This window comes from Tasmannia lanceolata, unplaced genomic scaffold (assembly GCF_043159265.1).
Source record: "Tasmannia lanceolata isolate RefF3 unplaced genomic scaffold, GAP_Taslan_0.1 ptg000020l, whole genome shotgun sequence".
Lineage (NCBI taxonomy): Eukaryota > Viridiplantae > Streptophyta > Magnoliopsida > Canellales > Winteraceae > Tasmannia > Tasmannia lanceolata.
This window is the reverse complement of record NW_027518697.1, coordinates 11,035,800-11,055,853: the sequence shown is the minus strand read 5'-3', so window position 1 is coordinate 11,055,853 and position 20,054 is coordinate 11,035,800. Positions and strand designations below refer to the sequence as shown.

At 38.1% G+C, this 20,054-nt stretch overlaps 2 protein-coding genes across 2 annotated transcripts; both read left to right on the top strand.

The window, feature by feature from the left end:
- The first annotated feature begins 1,490 nt into the window (after positions 1 to 1,490).
- Positions 1,491 to 6,716, top strand: LOC143854720 (uncharacterized). Its single transcript, XM_077364819.1, has 7 exons — positions 1,491 to 1,642; positions 1,732 to 1,864; positions 1,959 to 2,030; positions 2,187 to 2,330; positions 2,508 to 2,579; positions 2,684 to 2,749; positions 6,503 to 6,716. Exons 1-7 carry the CDS (start codon positions 1,543 to 1,545, stop codon positions 6,567 to 6,569), a joined length of 654 nt encoding a protein of 217 aa, XP_077220934.1. The 5' UTR covers positions 1,491 to 1,542; the 3' UTR covers positions 6,570 to 6,716.
- A 1,495-nt stretch (positions 6,717 to 8,211) lies between these two features.
- LOC143854719 (uncharacterized) lies at positions 8,212 to 19,157 on the top strand. Its single transcript, XM_077364818.1, has 4 exons — positions 8,212 to 8,589; positions 13,381 to 13,609; positions 18,523 to 18,647; positions 18,733 to 19,157. Exons 1-4 carry the CDS (start codon positions 8,278 to 8,280, stop codon positions 18,829 to 18,831), a joined length of 765 nt encoding a protein of 254 aa, XP_077220933.1. The 5' UTR covers positions 8,212 to 8,277; the 3' UTR covers positions 18,832 to 19,157.
- Positions 19,158 to 20,054: the final 897 nt, after the last annotated feature.

Sequence of the window (20,054 nt, the reverse complement as noted above, 5' to 3'; positions counted from 1 at the left end):
GCATGTGATCTCTATTTATTCCAGAGGCCCCTGTGGGCAGTTACAAAACGTAAATTGATTTCCTCCATAAATTACGATATAAAACTTCATAAATAAATCTTTTCCGTTTCCCTACATGCTAAGTTACCAAACTTTTTTTCTACTTTACTTTCCTATTCTATCTTTTACTTATTCTGCGTTCTTCTAGAGTTGTGGATTCTTCTTCCCCTTTAAATTATTTGCGTTCTTCTAGAGATGTTTAAAATGGAATTAAATACAGATTATCTTCCAATCAATCTCCAAGTCTGTTCACCAAATAAATCAATGCATGCAAGTTGGGTTTCCATGTTTCATTGTGATCTTCGTTAAGCAATTTGTTCATTTTCTTCTTGCACTCCTTTATTCTTTTAATAATTTTTATTATTAGTTTAATTTTCTTTTGTTTTTAATAATGCAATTAGATTTCCATGAAGACAATGAGTTGAATGGATTATTTTGGGTTTGTATGGATTTGTTGCGGACCAGCTGTTGCATTAGAGAGCAGCCACATAGGCTAACTTTATAACAAAATTTTATTTTATTCATTTAAATCATCTGAGGTTGCTGCTCTATGCGATGGTCCCTAGCAGGGACCTCACATTGAAAAAGAATTATCGATCTCTGTGTTTCTATCGGAGTGGGTCCCAGACAAAGATCTAACCTGTTTTTGACCCCTTCTATTAGACCTGGCATACGTGACCCGTGCCCGCGGGTCGACCTCACCCACCCGCAAATTTGCGGGCACAGGTCTGAGTTTTAGTGACCCGTCAAAACTAACCCACGGGCGACCCAACCCCCAAAAACACGGGTCGGGTCGGGTCAACCCGTGGGTCACTGGGCTTTTTAAAGGGTGGTGATTTTGTTATGCTAATCTAGTTAGATGGCTTTTTTTTCTAATGCAAAGGATGGTGATTTTGTCATGCTAATCTATTTTTTAAGGGTTTGATGCCTGAATAGGTTATGGCTAGCACCATAGGTTGATCCCAACCCTCCGATTTGAATGTTAGGGGGTTGATCACTTGATCCTAACCCTCTATAGATCGGAGGGTTAGGATCAACCTATTGAAATCACTTGTCATGCTAATCTATTTAGCCTGTGGGTCATCTAATGGACGGTTTGGATCATCCCACGGTGCCGGCCATACCGCCCTCATCAAAATCCAGTGATAACATTTCCCAAAATAAATAACTGTTTGAATTTGCAGGTGACCCGCGGATTGACCCGGCTCACCCACGGGCCGCGCGGGTCGCCTAAATTCTGACCCGCAAAAATGCGGGTCACTTCCTGACCCGACCCGTGTGACCCGCACCCGCGGGTTGACCAGGCCCGACCCACCCGTTTGCCAGGTCTACCCACTATCTCTGACCGTTCACTCCCTCCGAATTTGAAATTTGTCTTCTCTCTTGTGACTACTTCTTCTTCTTCTTCTTCTTCTTCTTTCAATGGTTTCTTCTTCTTCCCCAATTTTTTCTCATCCATAAAAACACCAAGAACTCCCTTCTTTTCTCTGCTTCTTTCTCTTTATGCACTCAACTTTCATGGCTTCTAAGATGGTTCCATTGATAGTAATGTTGATCTTCTTTACCCTCTGGGCTTCTCCAGCCATATCCATGAATTCCGAAGGCATTCATCATAAAACCCTCTTCATTCATTCTGTGATACAGACTCTCTCTCTCTCTCTGAAAAAGCTTTTTCCCATTTGGGTTTTTCAGGAAATGCTCTCAACGCCTTCAAAATGAGGGTCTCTGATCCATACAATGTCCTACAGAGCTGGGATCCCACCCTCCTCAATCCATGCAGCTGGCTCCACGTCATGTGTGATAACCAAAGTCACTTGATCCGAATGTGAGTCACATAAATATCACTCTTTCTATACCCATCTCCTTGTTTCATCCCTTCTCTTTCTCTCAAATTAAAAATAAAATGGTGGGCTTTGCAGTGATTTGGGTAATGCTAATCTTACCGGTCGTCTGGGGGCCGAGCTTGGTCGACTCCATCATCTCCAATACTTGTAATTAATTAATTAATCTCTCAATTCCTTGTTTTGTTTTTCTGCAATTCATTTCTCTTTTTGGTGCTTTAAGTGTACAAATATGGTGTTGAGGTAGTGTCATTGGAGTAAAACCTTTGATTGGGATGATCTTGTTCTCTGTTTTATGTACTGCAGGCAGCTTTTCATGAATAATTTTCAAGGGACTATCCCTAAGAACTTGGGTAATTTAAAGAACCTTGTGAGCATCGATTTATCCGACAACAAATTCAAAGGAGAGATCCCAAAATCTTTTGCTAAGTTGAAATCGCTTATGTTCTTGTAAGTGGTTTTTTTTTTTTTCTTTTCTTTTTTTGAAAGGTATTCTTGTAAGTTCCTCTTAGACAATAAAACTATTGAATTTTGATAATTAAGATTGTTTTGTGTAGCTGCGAATTTGTAATTCTTTGATTTTGGAAAGTTAAAGTATCCTTTTAAATTTGATTATATGGACCACAGGCGCTTGAACAACAATAAGCTGACAGGACCCATTCCGAGAGAGCTTGACTCCCTTCCAAATCTTGAAGTTTTGTAAGCAATAAAAATCCAATTCATCCTTTTTGTTTCCCTGATCTTATGCATTATTTTTGCTTGTGGTTAATGTATGACTGAATCTTGGCATATAAATGTTGCAGTGATGTTTCTAAAAATGATCTTTGTGGGACCATTCCTCCTAGCCTGTCTTCTTTCCCACGCCCAAGGTAGTGAAATCCTTTATCTCTTATTTGTTGAGTTCTGTTCTGATAATCCTTTTCTGTATCTCTAAGACCCGAAATATTCCTTCCGAAATATTCCTTTTAGTATTAGGACGTAAAGTGCCCCACAAGATGAATGTTGTTAGAATCTCTAAAATTAAGGAAATAAAATGAACAAAACAAATGTGTAAATAAGAAGATTCGGTATTTATGTTAGCAAAGTATGACAGCTGAATGACAACTATGTTGGAAATGAAAAAGTCGCACATCCATTACTCGTTTGCTTTGGAATACTTCACTCAGGCTACCGAGCTCCTCTCCTTCCAATCCCTCCTTTCATCCTATAACCGAAAACATTCATTTTGTCGCTTCTTTCCCTAATAAAACACCATGACAGATGGAACATCAAAACCTTTTGCACTTGAAGAACAAAATTCCCACCAGAAAGAATTTGACAATACCTTTGCCAGTTAATCCTCTTATTGCTAAATGGATTAGAAACCTTTTCTTCTAAACTCTTCCCTTTGACGAGAGGTGGTTATCTATGCTAACGTAGTCCTCACAACAAATGACATTTATTGTGATGTGAATAACATCCCTATAATCATATGGCATGGTAACTAGAAGGGGAATCTCCTGTCTAATGTCACTCAGCAATGTTTTTAACCAAGGTTTCACGGTGCCTCCTTTTGTTTTTTTTGGGGAAAAAAGTATGATCACCATGTTTTCTTTTGAATCCAAAATATAATGGTAATAAAGTTCTTCAACCAAGATCTTGGAGACTAATTTCAACCCTTAGATTAATTATCTTCCTCGGTCTCTGAACTTATCCCTCCCCATGATTCGAAATTTGATGGAGAACCATATGAACATCCTCTTACAGATCTACATGGGAGATTTTTTTTTTCCTTTTCAACTTAATGTCTGCCTTCATGTGAAGGTCATCCCTTGTTTGTCGTGATAAGGACTAGTATTCTAAAGGAGCTCATCTTGGCTACCTGAGAAACTGTCTATAATCAATTTCTTAACTCTGCATGAAAATTTAAGCTAATAGGTGATTTTTACACATCTTTCCAAAGCCATCAAATTGAACTTGAGGGTATAGATCTAGTTGCAAATGTTAACACATTTCAATGTTGATAAGACGATGATAGGTTCCCAAGTTCCATCACCAGCTCCCTCAACTATCTCTCTTTCATACTCCTACCCCTAGATATAGATTTCTCAGCATTTTTAGCCCAGATTTGATAAGAACTCGAAAAAGAAAACTCTTTAATACTCCTACCCCTAACATGGATTTCTCGGCATTTTTAGCCCCAGATTTGATATGAACTAGAAAAAGAAAAGTTGAAAAATGAAAAGAATGAAATACAATCCATGTAGGCCTCAAGATATCCTACTTGGATTGGTCAATTTTCTAACCAGGAGGCCATGTCCTGTTTTATCATTAACTGAAAAATCTAAATTCTCTGAACTCTCCATTGAGGGAACGTTGGGTGTCCGAATTACCCTTAAGGATGAAAACATTAAGGAAGAATCCTACTGAAGGCAGTTCTAACAATTGGAGGCTGCTTGCAGTAAAATCCTAGAAAGCATACCTACATCTAATCTAGTGTTTGAAAAATGCCTGAGGTAGAAATAGGCCTGAGTGTTGTCGGACCTTGAATCAGACCCACCCGAGTCCTTTACAAATTAGCTGGAAAAGAGTGACTTTATTGAACCTTGATCAAGTAGTTTGTGTTTTTATTGGACCCTAAAAGTTGGTTCACCCAAAGTGGAAAAGAGTGAATTTATTGAAATTATACCATATTTTTTATTTTAATTGTATCCTAAAAGTTTATTCATCCAAAATTAAGCTTGGAGTCAACTTGAATTGGAAGAGTTTTGGTCTGATGAGTGGTGTTTTAAACCATGATGCAAGGTCAGCCATGTCAGGTACATTCAAAGCAGAGTATTCAACAATCTAACATTGTCAACATTTTCGGTTGTAAGCACATGTTCTCATACTAACATCCTCTTCAAATTGAGCCAGGCAGTGAAGATATCTTCATCAGATTGCTTTAAAATTCCCACTAGCTGTCAATAACTAAAAGCTATTTATCATCAGTAATACTAAAATGTAGAACTCTCTCATTACATGTTCTTTCACCTCTACAATTTGGAAATATGATAAAAGTTAAAACCTAAAAATGAAAAATATTGTATTCCACAGTTTAAGAATATGAATTGAAAAAAAAAATCATAGAAAAATAATTTAACTGTACACATAGCCAAATAATTTAATATTTGTGTTTGTGAAACTTTATTATGCGCTTTATAATTAACTAATGACACTGGTAAGCCATTCATAAAAAATAAAAATAAAAAACTAATGACACCGGGAACTGAACTGAACTGAATGAGAAATTAACTGAACTCAAAACAAACAAAGTAGATCTTACCCAATCACACAATGATGCTTGGCCATTTGACTCAGAAATACAAAAACCCAATGAAATTTGTTCATTTAACAACTTCATAAGTACAAACCGTAGTTACTGGAAGCACTGGGGTCATAAGCTTGCATCCAAAGCTCAATTCTTCTTCTCAAATTTAGCGGAAATGTGCATCTAGCATTTTTCCACTTAATTAAGAATACGCTTCCTATTTAGCTAATATTTTCCCTAAAAGTGTGTTTCCCCCCTTTGGTAATGCAAGGGAGTGCATTTAAAAATGGACGGCAGTCAAAACTTAAAAACCCCCATCTTATGTTTCAGATAAAACTTATCAAGATTGTAAAAAAGTATAAATCCTTAAAAAACATGTAATTCTAAATCATCCACAAAGTCCTCTTTAACTACTTGTGACCCTAACAAACACTAACCCTCCCTCACTAACTTACTATAATCCTATCTCTTTACATACAATTCTTGTCCACTTCTAATGAGGCTTATTACATGAGATTCACATTTGCTTCGTACGACACCCACACATTTCTTTGTTATTTTCATCATTGCTAGCTCAGTGCATTTCGCTTCCCGCAGTTTTTCTTTTTTAGGCCCTTCCCTTCCCGCCTCTGCTTTGCTCATCGCTTTTCGCATTCGCTTGCCGCTCTTGTAACTATACAAACCCAAACTTATAACTATTATCTAGAGAACCATAATACTTTCAAGTGATTAAAATACCATTGGATTAGTGCACTACTTCCATGTACAAGTGTTTCCCATCTCTAAGGCAGTTGGACTTATGCAGGAGTGTCTCATACAACCGTATCCAATATCTGCTAAGAAATTCACATTCATTTATTTGTATGCACAAAGGAGACATGATGTTAGCAATGTTGACAATTTTTTTAAACCACAGTTGCATATGTACCACCAGCATGAATTTGGGGGCATTTTACATGTTTCGGGATCACGGAACGGAATATCGAATATCATATTGGCCACATCGGCCGATAACATATCAGTCTAGGCTGATATGATATTTAGGGACCATTACGACTGGTCTCATGATGTCCTCAAAAGAAAAAAGCAGTGACCAGTGCTCCCCATGAGATTGACACATGATAACTTGATAAGGGGACAAATTCAGACCCCTTTCAGGTTTACATTTGCTCAAGTTTACCTGTGAAACTATAATAGAAAAATCAGTAATAGAGTAAAGAAATTTTCCAGTATGAGTGTATAAAGCATTGATAGCAATACTCTCTGTTTGAAGCTAATCCTATGTTACTTTGAGATACAACTGATTTGTTTTCTTCATGTTCTTAAACTCCAGTTTCTACAACAATCCCCGGCTCAAGGGACCAGAGAAAGGTCCGGTGCCATATAACTTCGGATGTTGAAGTAAGATATTTCTGTACTGTAAGCTGTATGTGAGGCTTTTGATGTGAAAACAAAAGGCATATACATGTTAAGTTTATGTACCAACAAAGATATTGATGTTAAGATATGTGGGGAATCCTGGAACAAGCAAATAAGATGACATTGAACCTTATGCTGTCTGATTATGAAATGGGATCTTTCTACCGGAGAAACATTAGCTGCTTGGAACAGTAGTACAAACAAAATGCTAACTAGAGGGAGACTTCCAGCCCATATTGAAAATCCAGGATAAATGCAGCCATTTTTAAACCGATTTTCCGCATTTATTCATGTTTCAGGGACCGGGTTTGTGGTATTCTACATTTTTACACACAAAAAAAGATAAACTTGAGCCAATCCTATTCTTTTTTTTTACTTAGAAGGGCCTTTAATTTATGATAATATCCCTCGAAGTTAGCCATAATCATATCATTTCTCTCTAAATTGTAAAAAGAAAAAATTTTCCTATCAGAAATGTTTTTCTTCCAATCCAAATTAGGCCTTATAGGTGATCGTAAATTTTAAGTCCCAATTGAAAATTGAATTTGAGTGTTTTCTCAAAAATATTTAATTGATACTGTGGTAGGACGAGTCTTTCCACCTTGGTTTTCCCAGGAAATCTTTTTCAGGAAAATCTTTTTTTTGTCATTAGGCCTTATAGGTGAACCCTACTTGTTCTAATCGTTAGAGTTTCAATAAATTAAAAAAACCATCAAATACATGAATAGAAAACTTGAGAGAGAATGTTAGAGGGAGAGAGACGAATTAGTTGCCGCCCAATAGCTCTTTCCATGTGGGTGAAGTGGGATGATACTTTGATCACATTCTTGAAACACATTTCCATCTTACGTTTCCTTTTCATCTCTTTAAACTCCTTTCTTGCAAGCTAGGGTCAGGTGAGGTTGAGCTTTTGCTAAAAAATGAATAGGAATCAACCCGAACCCGAACCTGAACCTGTCCCGATTTTAAGGTGAAAGCCCAACCCGAATTCCCAAAAATCTACCCGAGTTGCACCCCCGTTGCAAACCAAATAGCCCAATAAAAGTTGACATACAGGATTCCTACGAAAATTAGTGTCATCTCATCAGCTTTTCTGAGAGCGGTATTAGGAAGCCCGATCAAAGAGTTATAATCAAGTGTTACGATTTGGCTTGGATCAACATTGCAATATCAATGGCTTATATCACCATTGACACACTAAAAAAAGTGATTAATTAATACAACTATAAAAAGAGAAATGATATCTCCCCACTCTGAGAGATAAAATGGGTGAATTTATCCTCAAGCAGTGAACCATTCTCAGAGAAACCGTGATATTTCCCACCCATAAAAGGCCAAGTTCATGGACTGAAAACCTCTCGACATAAGATAAAAAATAAAAAATAAAAAATAAAAAAAGAGTAGTGGGTCCTACCCTCAATAGTTAGGTGAAGTTAAGTTAGACATGTGTTGTTGTTTTTGTGCAAACACATGAGACAGTAGGCCCCAATTCTGATTTGGTCAAACTTTGACCGAATGATCCTAGCCCTTGATCCATCAAGCTTTGTTCAGTCGAAACCAAAATCCATATGTAATAAAACGACAAACTGTCTATTTTTAAGCACGGCACCTTCCCACCAAACTCGGAATCGGAAAAAAAACTCTCTCTCTCTCTCTCTCTCTCTCGCTCTCTCTCTGTGACTTGTGAGAATGAGTGGGAGCTTTCTAAGAAATTGTAGCAGACTCTGCTTCAATGGCGTTTTGCATAGACATTTGCCCTTCTCTTCTTCTCCTTCTTATTATATTTCTCGTTGGGGCACACAACACTTGAGAGCTTATAATCGATCTCCTCTACTTTACAAGAACCATCATGGAGAATCCAAAATAACTTCATCTATTTCTTCTTATTCTTCGAGAAATGGATTGGTGAGTTGGTATATGGGCATGATTGAAACCCACCCAGTTCTCACAAAGAGCCTCACTGCTGGCTTTATTTTCGTGGCGGCCGATGTCTCCTCTCAGGTAAGACCTAGATTTCTGATTCCTTTCTTTGTGAGATTTTTCTTGTTTTTGGAATATTGGACACTCTTTCTCTCTGTTGCTTAATTGGCTATCTTTTTTTGGGTTTCTGTTCTTCTTGCACATTTTATTTTCCCTTTTGTATTTGTAGTTCTAGAATCTTGCATAAATGCATGCTCTCATGGATGATTTGGGTATGTTGAAAAAAAAATGGGGGAACCCATATGAGTAATTAAAGACTTTTTCTTGTATCCTTTTCTTTCATAGTTTGTTAGAGAGCTACAGAGTAGAATATCATCACCATAAATTGGAAAGTAATTCTGGGTATAGAAAGGAGGCCAGCTACAACTCTTGATTCTGATTTTCCACCGTATTCATCTTCTATAAGGAGTACACTATGCTATTCAAATGCTTTCTTTCCATTCAGTATCTGCTGATTTTACGAGCGAGTAATGAATCTGTTATAACCTAGAAACTCTTGAAAATTCTTCTCAGTCGCAGTTCAAACTTCAAATCACTGTTAAAATATTGAGAAGATGCTGATGTAGGTATGCTTAATTGGGCCTCTGATGTGAGCTTTATGTCGGTCTTTGATTTACTTCATTCACGACCCAATTTCAAATGTGTGAAGTATCTCTTCAGCCTCACTTTAGGGTTCATGAAGACAGCCATTCAGTGATATGAGGGTTTCATTCATGATTCAGTTTCAACTAGGTGAAGTATCTCTTTGGCTTCAGTTCTAGGGTTCACGATGGCAGAATCCATTTGGACTTTCATGTAATTGGTTACTCTAGTAACATAGTATTCTGAGAATGAATCCCCAAATCTGCAAAGAATAAGTGCACTATGATAAAATATGAGCTATGGATTATGAGTTGAGTTTACATAGAAGATAGGGGGCTTTAAAGAAGCCGTAGCCTGCTTTAAAACCTTTACCTCTCATGCCCTTATTAGCCTTCTTTAATAGGGTGCCCCATAAACACCCTTCGTAGCATAGCGGTGTTTAGGGGGCTTCACTATAAGTCACAAAATCTACAAAGAATAAGTGCACCTGGAGAAAATATGAGCTATGGATTCTGGGTTGGTTTTACATAGAAGATGGGGGGCTTTAAAGAAGCCGTAGCTTGCTTCAAAACCTTTACGCGCCCTCTCATGTCCTTATTAACCTTACTAATAGGGCGCGCCATAAATCCCTTCTTAGTATAGTAGCATTTAGGGTCATCTGGAAAGAAAGGAATTCCCGAGTTTTTGTAGGGAAAACTAAATCTCCTCTTTTACTATTTATTCAGGTCATTACTCTGATTATATCTTGGGCAAGGGCACTCCCTTTATTCAGATTTGTGTCGGCCTATGACCTGTGGGAAGGGTGGACATTGGTCTGCGAGAGTCAGGAAACCAGGCCTGTTTTAACCCCTAAATGGAGCCCCCCTACTGCCGGAATCGTTAAATTCAACTTCGATGGTTCCAGTATGGGGAACCCTGGACCAGCTGGGATTGGGGGTGTTTTAAGAGATAGTAACGGTGTAGTCCTCCAGGCTTTTTCGGGGCCCATCGGTAGGGCTGATTCGAACGAGGCAGAGGTCAGGGCAGTGCATCAAGGCTTTTTAAGTTTGTTAAAGGGGCGCTCAGTTAGATGTGTGGTGGAGGGGGACTCGTTGAATGTTATAAGATGGCTCAGAGGCTCGCGGGATCCCCCTTGGCATTTTCTTCAATATTTTGATGAGATTAAGGACCTCGTCCAAGATATGTCGGTATCTTTTCAGCAGGTGAGAAGATCGGCTAATGAGGTGGCTGATAAGTTAGCAAAAGATGGAGTGTCAAATCAAGTTCTCACTCTTTATGATTTTCTCCCTCCTTAATTTCATCTCTCAGTTGCTGTATTTTGTTTTTGTTTCTCTTCTAGTTCTGTAAGGGGGACTCCCTCAGTCTTCTTTAATATATCATACTACCATTCAAAAAAAAAAGTATAGTAGCATTTAGGGGGCTTCACTTGCCATATGTGAGAGGGCCCCCACCCCCCTAAACATCCTATTAATGCCCTTCTCAGTTACGTTTAAGTTCAGATTCACGTTTTCTTATCTTCTTACTTCCATAGGAGTAGGAGTAGCACAAAAGGAGGGATTAACATTATTTACCGCATGATAAACCACTGACACATGTGTAGTCCATATTATGCCTGAATTTGGTACTCATCATTCGTTTGTAGCTTGAATGGAATTGGAATTTCCTGCCTTTTCTAAAACAGTGTATTGTGATGTTTCCTTTATGCCAAACTAGCTCAGTCCATCTTACTTTGTGAATTTGATTACTATTTTGTGTTAAGCTAACTTGAAAGATAGAAGACCATTTGGCTTAGGTTGCCATGGCATGATATTTTCCATGTTATAGGAAGTTCAATTCATTTTTGTTTGATGAGATCGACTGATGTTAGAGGGGGGAGAGTCTGACATTGACAAACAAGTTGAAGCCACTAATAAAGCTACATTCATTCCATTATATGTACTGCGCTATATTGAGGATATATTGGTCATTTCACCGATTTACCCTAATCTTGTACTTAAATGTGTGTGTGTGTGTGTGTGTGTGTGTGTGTGTGTGTATCATATTGGTGAAATAGAGATTATCTCTCTCACATTCTTCTCTCATTCCCTTCTTCTACTAACATGATATCAGAGCACCATGCCCAGGGACCACCACCCTTGCAAGCTGCTACCACACCCCATTCTATTTTTTTTACAGACCTTAAATCTTTACCATCTTATGTCTATTAATCTCCTTTTGAATGTTTCTTAGATGAAATCATTACAAATTGACACATTTGAAGGTATTTTTGTATAATTTGGAACTTAATGGCCCTGCCGTAAGTCTCACAAACTGCTCTATGTAAGACTTGGGAAATGTATTCCTGGTTGGTGCCAGTATTTTGCTTTTACTAATTTCCAACCCTACAAAAGATTTAGTGTCAAAGGTTCTTTTTATGTGAACAATTAGGGCTCGTCAGCCTTTACAAACATCATGAGGTTATTGGAAGACATTGCGTTCCATGTTCAAAGGGGATCCATTAAACTTGTAGATAAAAGAATGAGAAAACTAATAATAAACTAGTATTACTGGATTTTGTTTAATTTTGAATTTATCTTCTAATGATTCTATATATAGTACCATATTACTTTGTGTAACTGGGCAACTCAGATCTCCGATGGATTTCACTTCTCTTTTGACCAGATCAACGTTCCACAGAACAATAAATCCTCCACTTGAGATCTTAACTTGCCCCCATATCTCCTTAGCAATTGTTCCTCTAACTTAAGATTCTTGAATAATCAAGATATCCACTTTTATTATTTTCAAAAAAAAAAAAACGATATCCACTTTTCTTCTCCTAAAAATCTCCTTTCTGCTCTTTTCTTCTCCCCTGGCCCCATGGACCCTTATGTTCCACATTGATCTTCATTGATAATTTCTTAAAAAATTAATTCACTCCCCCTTTTTTTCCCCGACTCTTCGCTTTTGCTTACTTCTGTTTCATAACAAGGAAGAACATAGAGGAGATAGTTTTTTATAGGAAAGCTGAACCAAACAGTTATTTTTTTTTCTAGGAAAACAGTGAAAACAAAAATTATCTTGCAGATTTTTTTTTTCTTTGCAACTTACTAAACAGGCTCTAAAGTGGCAGTTTAGAAAAGCAAAAGGATTTCCAATGGTTTTATCACATCACCCACAATCTGTATTCATTGCAACAGGAAGGGAATTTGTGCATCAAGTGAGAAGTGTCTCACATACACCTGGCAGTCTTATGTTTCCGTGGAAATGGTGATAATGTCACACTATTCTTTACTAGCGGAATCCTTCTAGAGATCATCCTTAATTATTGTGGTCAAAAGTTCCTTGTGACTGGCTCGTAATCATCCTGGCTCCGTTTGCAGTATGAGTGACTAGTATTCTCTCTTGGACCATTTGAATGCAATGTGTCACTATTGTAAACATATTCATGGAGAAAATGAAGCAGCAAAGAATTACAACTAAGTCAATTGATACCAACATGGAACACCAATCTCCTTATTTTATAGATCCACTGAACTCCTTGAAAATGTTGATGCAAAATTAAGTTTGGCTTGTCCCTTAGTTCTGTACAACAACAATATACGACCATCAAAATATTTTCCTTCCAATGGGGGTTCTCATGGTGAATTAATTGATTAATTATCATTCGACTTAATTCTAGTCAAATGCCATTTGATCATGTTTACCAGTCATTTTCTCTGTTCTCATGGTGAATCCTTTAACCAATTACAATTTCATTAGGTTCTTGTTAAATGCCATTTTGCCACTTTGACCGGCGTGTTGACCCGCATTTTTGTATATTTCTTTGTTTGATATATCCAATAGACCTTGGCTTTTGATAAATTGTGGTATGTACATGGTGTGAAGTCAGATATGCAGTTGATTGCTCGTGTTAATTATGACCTGTTTATGTATCGACTCGTACTGTATTTATTCTCTTTGATTTATTATTCCTTTCTATAATGCATTAATCATATTCTGTTTTAAAAGGCTGTTGTGGTTTCATAATATTCTATTGGTGTTGAATGGCTTATGCCTTTTTTCTATCCTTTCAGCACAATAGAAATAGGCTTCAAAAGGCTATAAATTCTAAATGGGTTCAATTATTAGCATCCCATTTTTACTATCTCTGTAACTTGGGATTTTCATTTAAATAGATTATTTAAGCAATGTCGTCAACGGTAGTTTACATTGTCAATGGCTAATTTGTTTGTGTAAAAATTTTCCCAGATGATTACACTTACATCTTCAGATTCCTTTGACCCGATAAGGACGTTGCGTATGGCTGGATACGGAATGCTAATCTCGGGACCTTCGTTGCATTTATGGTTTAATTTTGTCTCAAAAATTCTACCAAAGCGGGATATAGTCACTACTTTGAAGAAACTTGTTTTAGGTCAAACTGTCTATGGACCTATTATGACTACTATTTTCTTTTCTGTGAATGCAGGTCTACAAGGTACAGAAAAATCACTTCCTTGCTTTCATACGCATAACACTTTTTAAGTAAATGTTTATGATATGTAGTTGCGTTGTTTTGTTATGATTATATTCCCTCCAGTTCATTGCTATTGGAAAATGTGACCAATTTATTTAGCCTTCTCATGGACATTAGGAAAAATTACTGAAGTTCACCATATATCTCCTGCCTTCAGTTTGTCATGTCTATTACTTTCTTCATTGGATTTTGTTTTCTTTTTTCATTTATTCAAGTTGTGGGGCTATTAAAATAATTTTAAACTAGGATTTATTTCACTTCAGAATTGTTTATGAATTACATTAATATCCACTTGGGACATCAAATAACTTACACTTAAGTGCCTGGAAATTAGAAGTTTTTACGTAATGTCTTACACTTTAGTGCTGTGAAATTAGAAGTTTTTATTTAGTATCCTCATTCATTTCTTTGTCCATTGTTTAAATGGCTGATTTAACCTGTTAGCAGTAGCACCAAAAGTGTGTGATGGATTATTCTGACTCAACATTTTCTCTCCCTCTTCACATTTGTAAGTTTTCATTTTTTTGTATCTTTTCGACTGGCTGGGTGGGTGGTTTAGATATTCAAGCCCCATCATTTAGTGACAGGAAGAATTTATTTTAAAATGATTGGCTTATATGGGATTTGTAGGGTAGCCGTCCCTCCTTTATAAGATTGGGGAGTCATGCATTGGATTCCAATGCCATACAGGAATGCATATATGTATTTATTATTAGTATGGTTTGAGCTATAGCTTGCTGATCTTATTATTAAATCTGTCAGCTTCTGTTAGAATGTGGATAATGAAAGAGAGGAAGAAGACGAGTGAGGGAGAAGATGAGAGATTCTCCACTAAGGAATCCTCCCATGAATACGATTATATAGGCCCAAAGTAGGGCAACATGGTACAAAGACTACAATACCCCTCACAATACACGTAATGACTAAACTACCCTTTAACACTCTTTAACACTCCCCCTCAAGCAGGAGTGTATATCATAGAACTCCAGTTTGTTACAAAGAAAAGTACAACAAACAACTATAATACCCATACAACAAAAAAGCAATAATCTCCATACACACAGCCCGATTAGTACAGCACTCCCCCTCAAGCTTGGTGTGGTAAATACATAATGAAACGCATAACAAAAAAAGCAACGGCCATAGTGAGAACAACGACGAGATCAATGGCCACAAAAAAATAACAGCTCCCCCTGAATCAACACTACCTCCAGATTAATCAGCACAGAGCCTCCCCCTGAATAAGAGCACAGCTAACTAAGCTGCATATCAACAACGACCGAACAGAAGCGCCTCAGCAGGGAAACAACAATGCATCGCGAACAAAATAAGCACACCAAAGGCGATTACACGAGCAACGACGAAGCACCACAAACAGAGATCAGGTGAACAACACATTGCCAATAGAAGAACTTCAACCACCAGAAAGGTGAGAGGAACTAACTACCAACCAACAAACAGGGCGATATAAAATCAGCCCACAACAACAACCAACCAACGACGGCCAAACAACACGTCGCCTGGGAAAACAACTAACCAACGACAGCCACACAGCATGTCGCCTGGGAGAAACAACAACAAGGCCGTTAGCAACGCAAACGACCGGGCAATATAGCCACAACAACAACAAGGCCGAAAGCAACGCTAACGACTGGACATATAGCCAGCAACAACAATAAAGTGGATTGCAATGTAAACCACAACAACCACAATGAATGTGTAAAACTACGCAAGGCAACTACACACGTGTAGAAGCACCAAGAAGGTGGATTGCAACTCAAACCACTACAACTACAATAAAAGCGTAAAATTACGCCAAGCAACTGCACTCACCATGAAGAAGCATCAACAAACATGACTCGCAAAGCGAGTCTACCAACAACCTCAAGCGTGGAAGGAACAAAACAACAACGCGAAGAACCAACCAACAACCAACCACAACATGGATGATGTCAACCACGATCAACCTAACCAACAAAACAACCACAACCACAACCCAACCCAACCAACGATGATCACAAACTAACAACCAACCAAACGGACCTTTTCCACCAACCAACCAACAACCGAAAAACCAACCAACCACCGACATAAAGGGGCGCACCTACATCAACCCACAACAACAACTCACAACACTCCATCCAGGGAACTACATGAGGCCCAAGGCCCTCAACTTGCAGCGGAAAGGAGACTTCCAAGGCACATCATCTCTCTCAGACATTTCATCAAACATGTGGCGTGCAGCATTCATGTCAACACAAATTCCATAAAGCACAATGATTGTAGAGGAGAGATGACAAAGATTAGGATGGAGTGGATGGTAGGAGGGATTGATTAAGAAAGAGAAATAATAGGAAATGTGAGAAGTTTGGTTGTTTTACATAAATAGTCAGTTAGGAAGCTTGGAGAAGTTTTAGGAGTTGAGTTTTGGAACTATGTAGGAAGAAAGTCTTCTTGTGAGAGTTCTACAATCGTGATCTTTTCTGTTTTTTTTTTAATTTTCAATAAAATAAAGTCTTCTTGATTTAGAAGAATAGTTTGGGTAGGTTTCCACCACCCCAAGCTCTATAAAAGCTCATGATTGTAATGAATAGATACAAGTTTGGTTATGAAATAAAGAAGAGTTTCTTCATTCTATCTTGTTATTCGTTGAGGACTGCAACTGTGAACTTTGAATAAGCTCGGGTTATAGTTCATGTTTCTATTCCTTGCTCCATGCAAGGCGCAGGATATTGAAAGCTTGGACGCTTGGAATAAGCTTTCCTTCTCTCACTGGTCTTTGCTTACCGCATGTTGAAGATAACGAACCATTTTATTCTGAATGAAAACATTCTGAACGAAAACACTAGTGGTTTTCTCCCATCGTTTCCATCTTGTTGAACACAAGGTCTCCATTCACATCAATCCTCTTGAATCTGAACAGAAACAATCAGATTTTTGTTCGTGTTCTAGCATGCCGTCGTGATCTTCTCTTCAAAAGTTCAGATATACTGAACCTGTAACCATCGGAACCAACCAACCTCAAGACAACCGTGTTTATTTTTGCTGAACATTTTCTACTACAGTCCTTTCTCTCCACGTTTTTTTAGTCCTTAGAAACCCAACTAGTTTCCGGTTCTGGTTTACTGAACATTTTCAAAAGTTCAGATTAACTGAACCTGTAACCATCGGAATCAGCCAACCTCAAGACAACCATGTTTATTTTTGCTGAACATTTTCTACTACAGTCCCTGCTCCCCACGTTTTTTAAGTCCTTAGAAACCCAACTAGTTTCCTGTTCTGGTTACTGCCAATCAGAATCTAGCCGAGCCTCCTGCCTTCACCTTGCTGAGTCCTCTTCTTTGCCTCAGAACACAGCCTTGCAAAGCTTCTGGTTTCCTAAAGAATAGCTGCAAAGTCCTACAAATTTGCCGCATACTCCTTACCTTTTAGCTGCTCCTTACCCCCTCTCAAATTCCTATCTTTTAGCCGCATGATCACTTCCTTTCCCTTGGTAGAAAATTTGTAAATCTTGCTTATAGTTTAGCCGCACGCCACTTTTGCAAAATCCTTGTTTTAGCTTTAATTCAGCTTTACAAAATTCCCTATCTTTTAGCTTCCAAAGTGCTCTACTTTAGCTGCCCCCTCTTCAAATTGTAACTTTTTTTTCGAATGGTCATTAAAAAAAGTCCGAGATGATCGAAAGTACAGAGAAGAAAAATAAAAATTACAGCTCAAAAAATAAAGGGCAGTGATAACTCGACTCTCCAAATGGATAAATCGACTCCCCATGTGTCTATCTCTCTCCTCTTTCTCTCACTAACCTAGAGGAGAGAGAAAGACACATGGGGAGTCGATTTATCAATTTGGGGAGTCAATTTATCACTCCCCAAAATAAAAGCATCAAGGAGGAAGGAAATCATATTTCTCTAGAGACTCCAACCCAACCCCTCTTCAAATTTGTAACTGCCTAAAAAATATTTTTTTTAAGAAGATGACAATTTATTAATAAAGCCAATAATGGCAACAGTACATGGGGACAAGACGTCCCCCAAATATATCAAACCTTACATGAGATCCAACCTAAAATATAGCTGCATTGTCATTCCCTATGCTAGTCTAACTGAATAATACCAAGTCTTGTTAAACGAAACCACATCATTCGGTCACCGCAACCAAACCCCACCACCTTTCTCCTTAACCTCACCCTTACTCGTCACTCTAAGATCCTATGAAGCCTTCACCTCACGTGATGTCAAAGTTTCTGTGCCCGCCTGTGCTTCACTGAGCCTAAAGCAAAAGTGGTAGTTAGATGGAAACCCCCTCTAAGGAATGTGCTCAAACTCAACGTTGACTGCTGCTCCATTGGCAACCCCGGCATAGTAGGTATTTTTGGTGTTTTTAAGGATTTCTTTGGTAAAATCATCTTTTCCTTCTCAGGCCCGAACTGTTTAGCAGGTTCCTTTTAGGCCAAGGTCTGCATTCTCCACAGGGTATTGATCACCTTCCATAACCAGATGGAGGGGAGTCTATAGGTGGACTGCAACTCATCTAATGCTATGTTGTGGGGGGTTTAGTGACGGTCCGTGGAGATTAGCCAAATTTATTGATGAGTATAGAGCCTTTCCCCTTTCACTTATTCTGGTAGGGCTAATGAATTGACTGTCTTCCCGAATGTGGTCCATCTAGAGACTCTTTCTTTTTAAGTTAATCTTTGCCTTCGATTTGCATTTGGAATCCTTTTTCATTAATCTATATCTTTATCACAAAAAAAAAAAGGAAAGAAAGAAAGTTGATTCTTTTAGATGAATTTTATCAGACCTCCCACTTTCGCTAAGCTTGCTCTTATATTTTCACTACTTCATACTATTTATTGTATGGGTTGCCAAACACAGGTGAAAATGGTTCTGAGATTGTTGCCAGGTTGAAGCGAGACTTGATCCCCACCATGAAAAATGGGCTCGTCTACTGGCCAGCATGTGATTTCATCACATTCAAATTCATCCCCGTCCGTCTACAGGTAACTTTCAAGATTATTTGTTTGTGAATAATCCGATAACTTAGCGGATTTTTGATAGTTTTGCCCTTGGTATCCTTTCTTGCAGCCATTGATGAGCAATTCCTTTTCATTTCTATGGACCATTTACATTACATATATGGCAAGTCTAGAGAAAGCGGGCACTGATAAGATCCCAACTGATTGACTCCACATCAAAAATTCCAGTGTGGGAATTTCTTCTTGCCAATGCCGGCGTGGTTGATCATGGATAATAGTCCAATATCTTTTACCCCTCTTTGCCAGAGTGCCACAGCCGGCGTAGCAGAATCTCAACAGTTGGAAATATGGGCAGGGAAACAGAGTTAAACAGCCATTTGACTTCCATTTCTTGCTTCCTGGGCAGATGAATTTCTCTCAGACTCAGGTGCATATTTTGTTGTAATGAATGTGCTTTTAACGTTTAGTTAATAAAGTGTTATTTTTTAGATTTATGCAAGGAGCCTTTTTAATAGATTTCTATTTGAGCTTCCATCACTTCTTTATACTGGTTGCAAAATACCCTTGTATAGAAATGCTAATCCACTATAGTAGGTGCAGTAGAAGATTTGTGCCTTAAATCCAAGGCAAAGAAATAAAGAGATGAAAGTAAATTGGCCAGTCTTGGGCCATCAACGCGGTCAATCAATGCATTCCATCACACTTTAGATTTTAGGGAAAAATACATATACACCCTCTCAACTTTCTTGACATTTTCAACAATAACCCTGACTTTTCAAAGTCATCAACGACACCCCCTGACTTTTCACCGTCCATGAAGTAGACCCCCTGAATTTTCACCCTACAGTTCAAAATTCATCAAAGACACCCCCTGACAATTTCTTCATTCCCATCCACCCTGTCACATAACAAGCATTATTGAAAACTAAGGGGGTGTCGATGATGACTTCGAAAAGTCAGGGTTATCGTTGAAAATGTCAGAAAGCTATGGGGGTGTCTCTGTAGTTTTCCCTAGATTTTAAATTCCATCACACTTTAGATTTAATTGAATGATTATGATCATCAGTTGAGTAGGATGTTCAAACGACAGAGCTAATGAACATGTGGGCCGCATAAACCACACACATGAAGAATTGGTGATTCAACGGTTAGGATCACCATTTCACGAGTACCATCTAATGGACAGTGGAAATCAATTCTCATAGTACGGATGGATCATACATCAAATTTGTACTATCCATTTGGTCCATTACAATCCTGAAGTAAATGTAGGCCCAGCGCGATGATCACCATCGATTGGGTCATATCTTGTCATCCATATCGGATGATCCTAGCCCTTTGATCAAGGGTGATTAAAATCAACTTCAACAAATACAAATAGAAGATTAGTCTAGAAATCCAAAACCAAACAAACTTAATCATAATCTCATT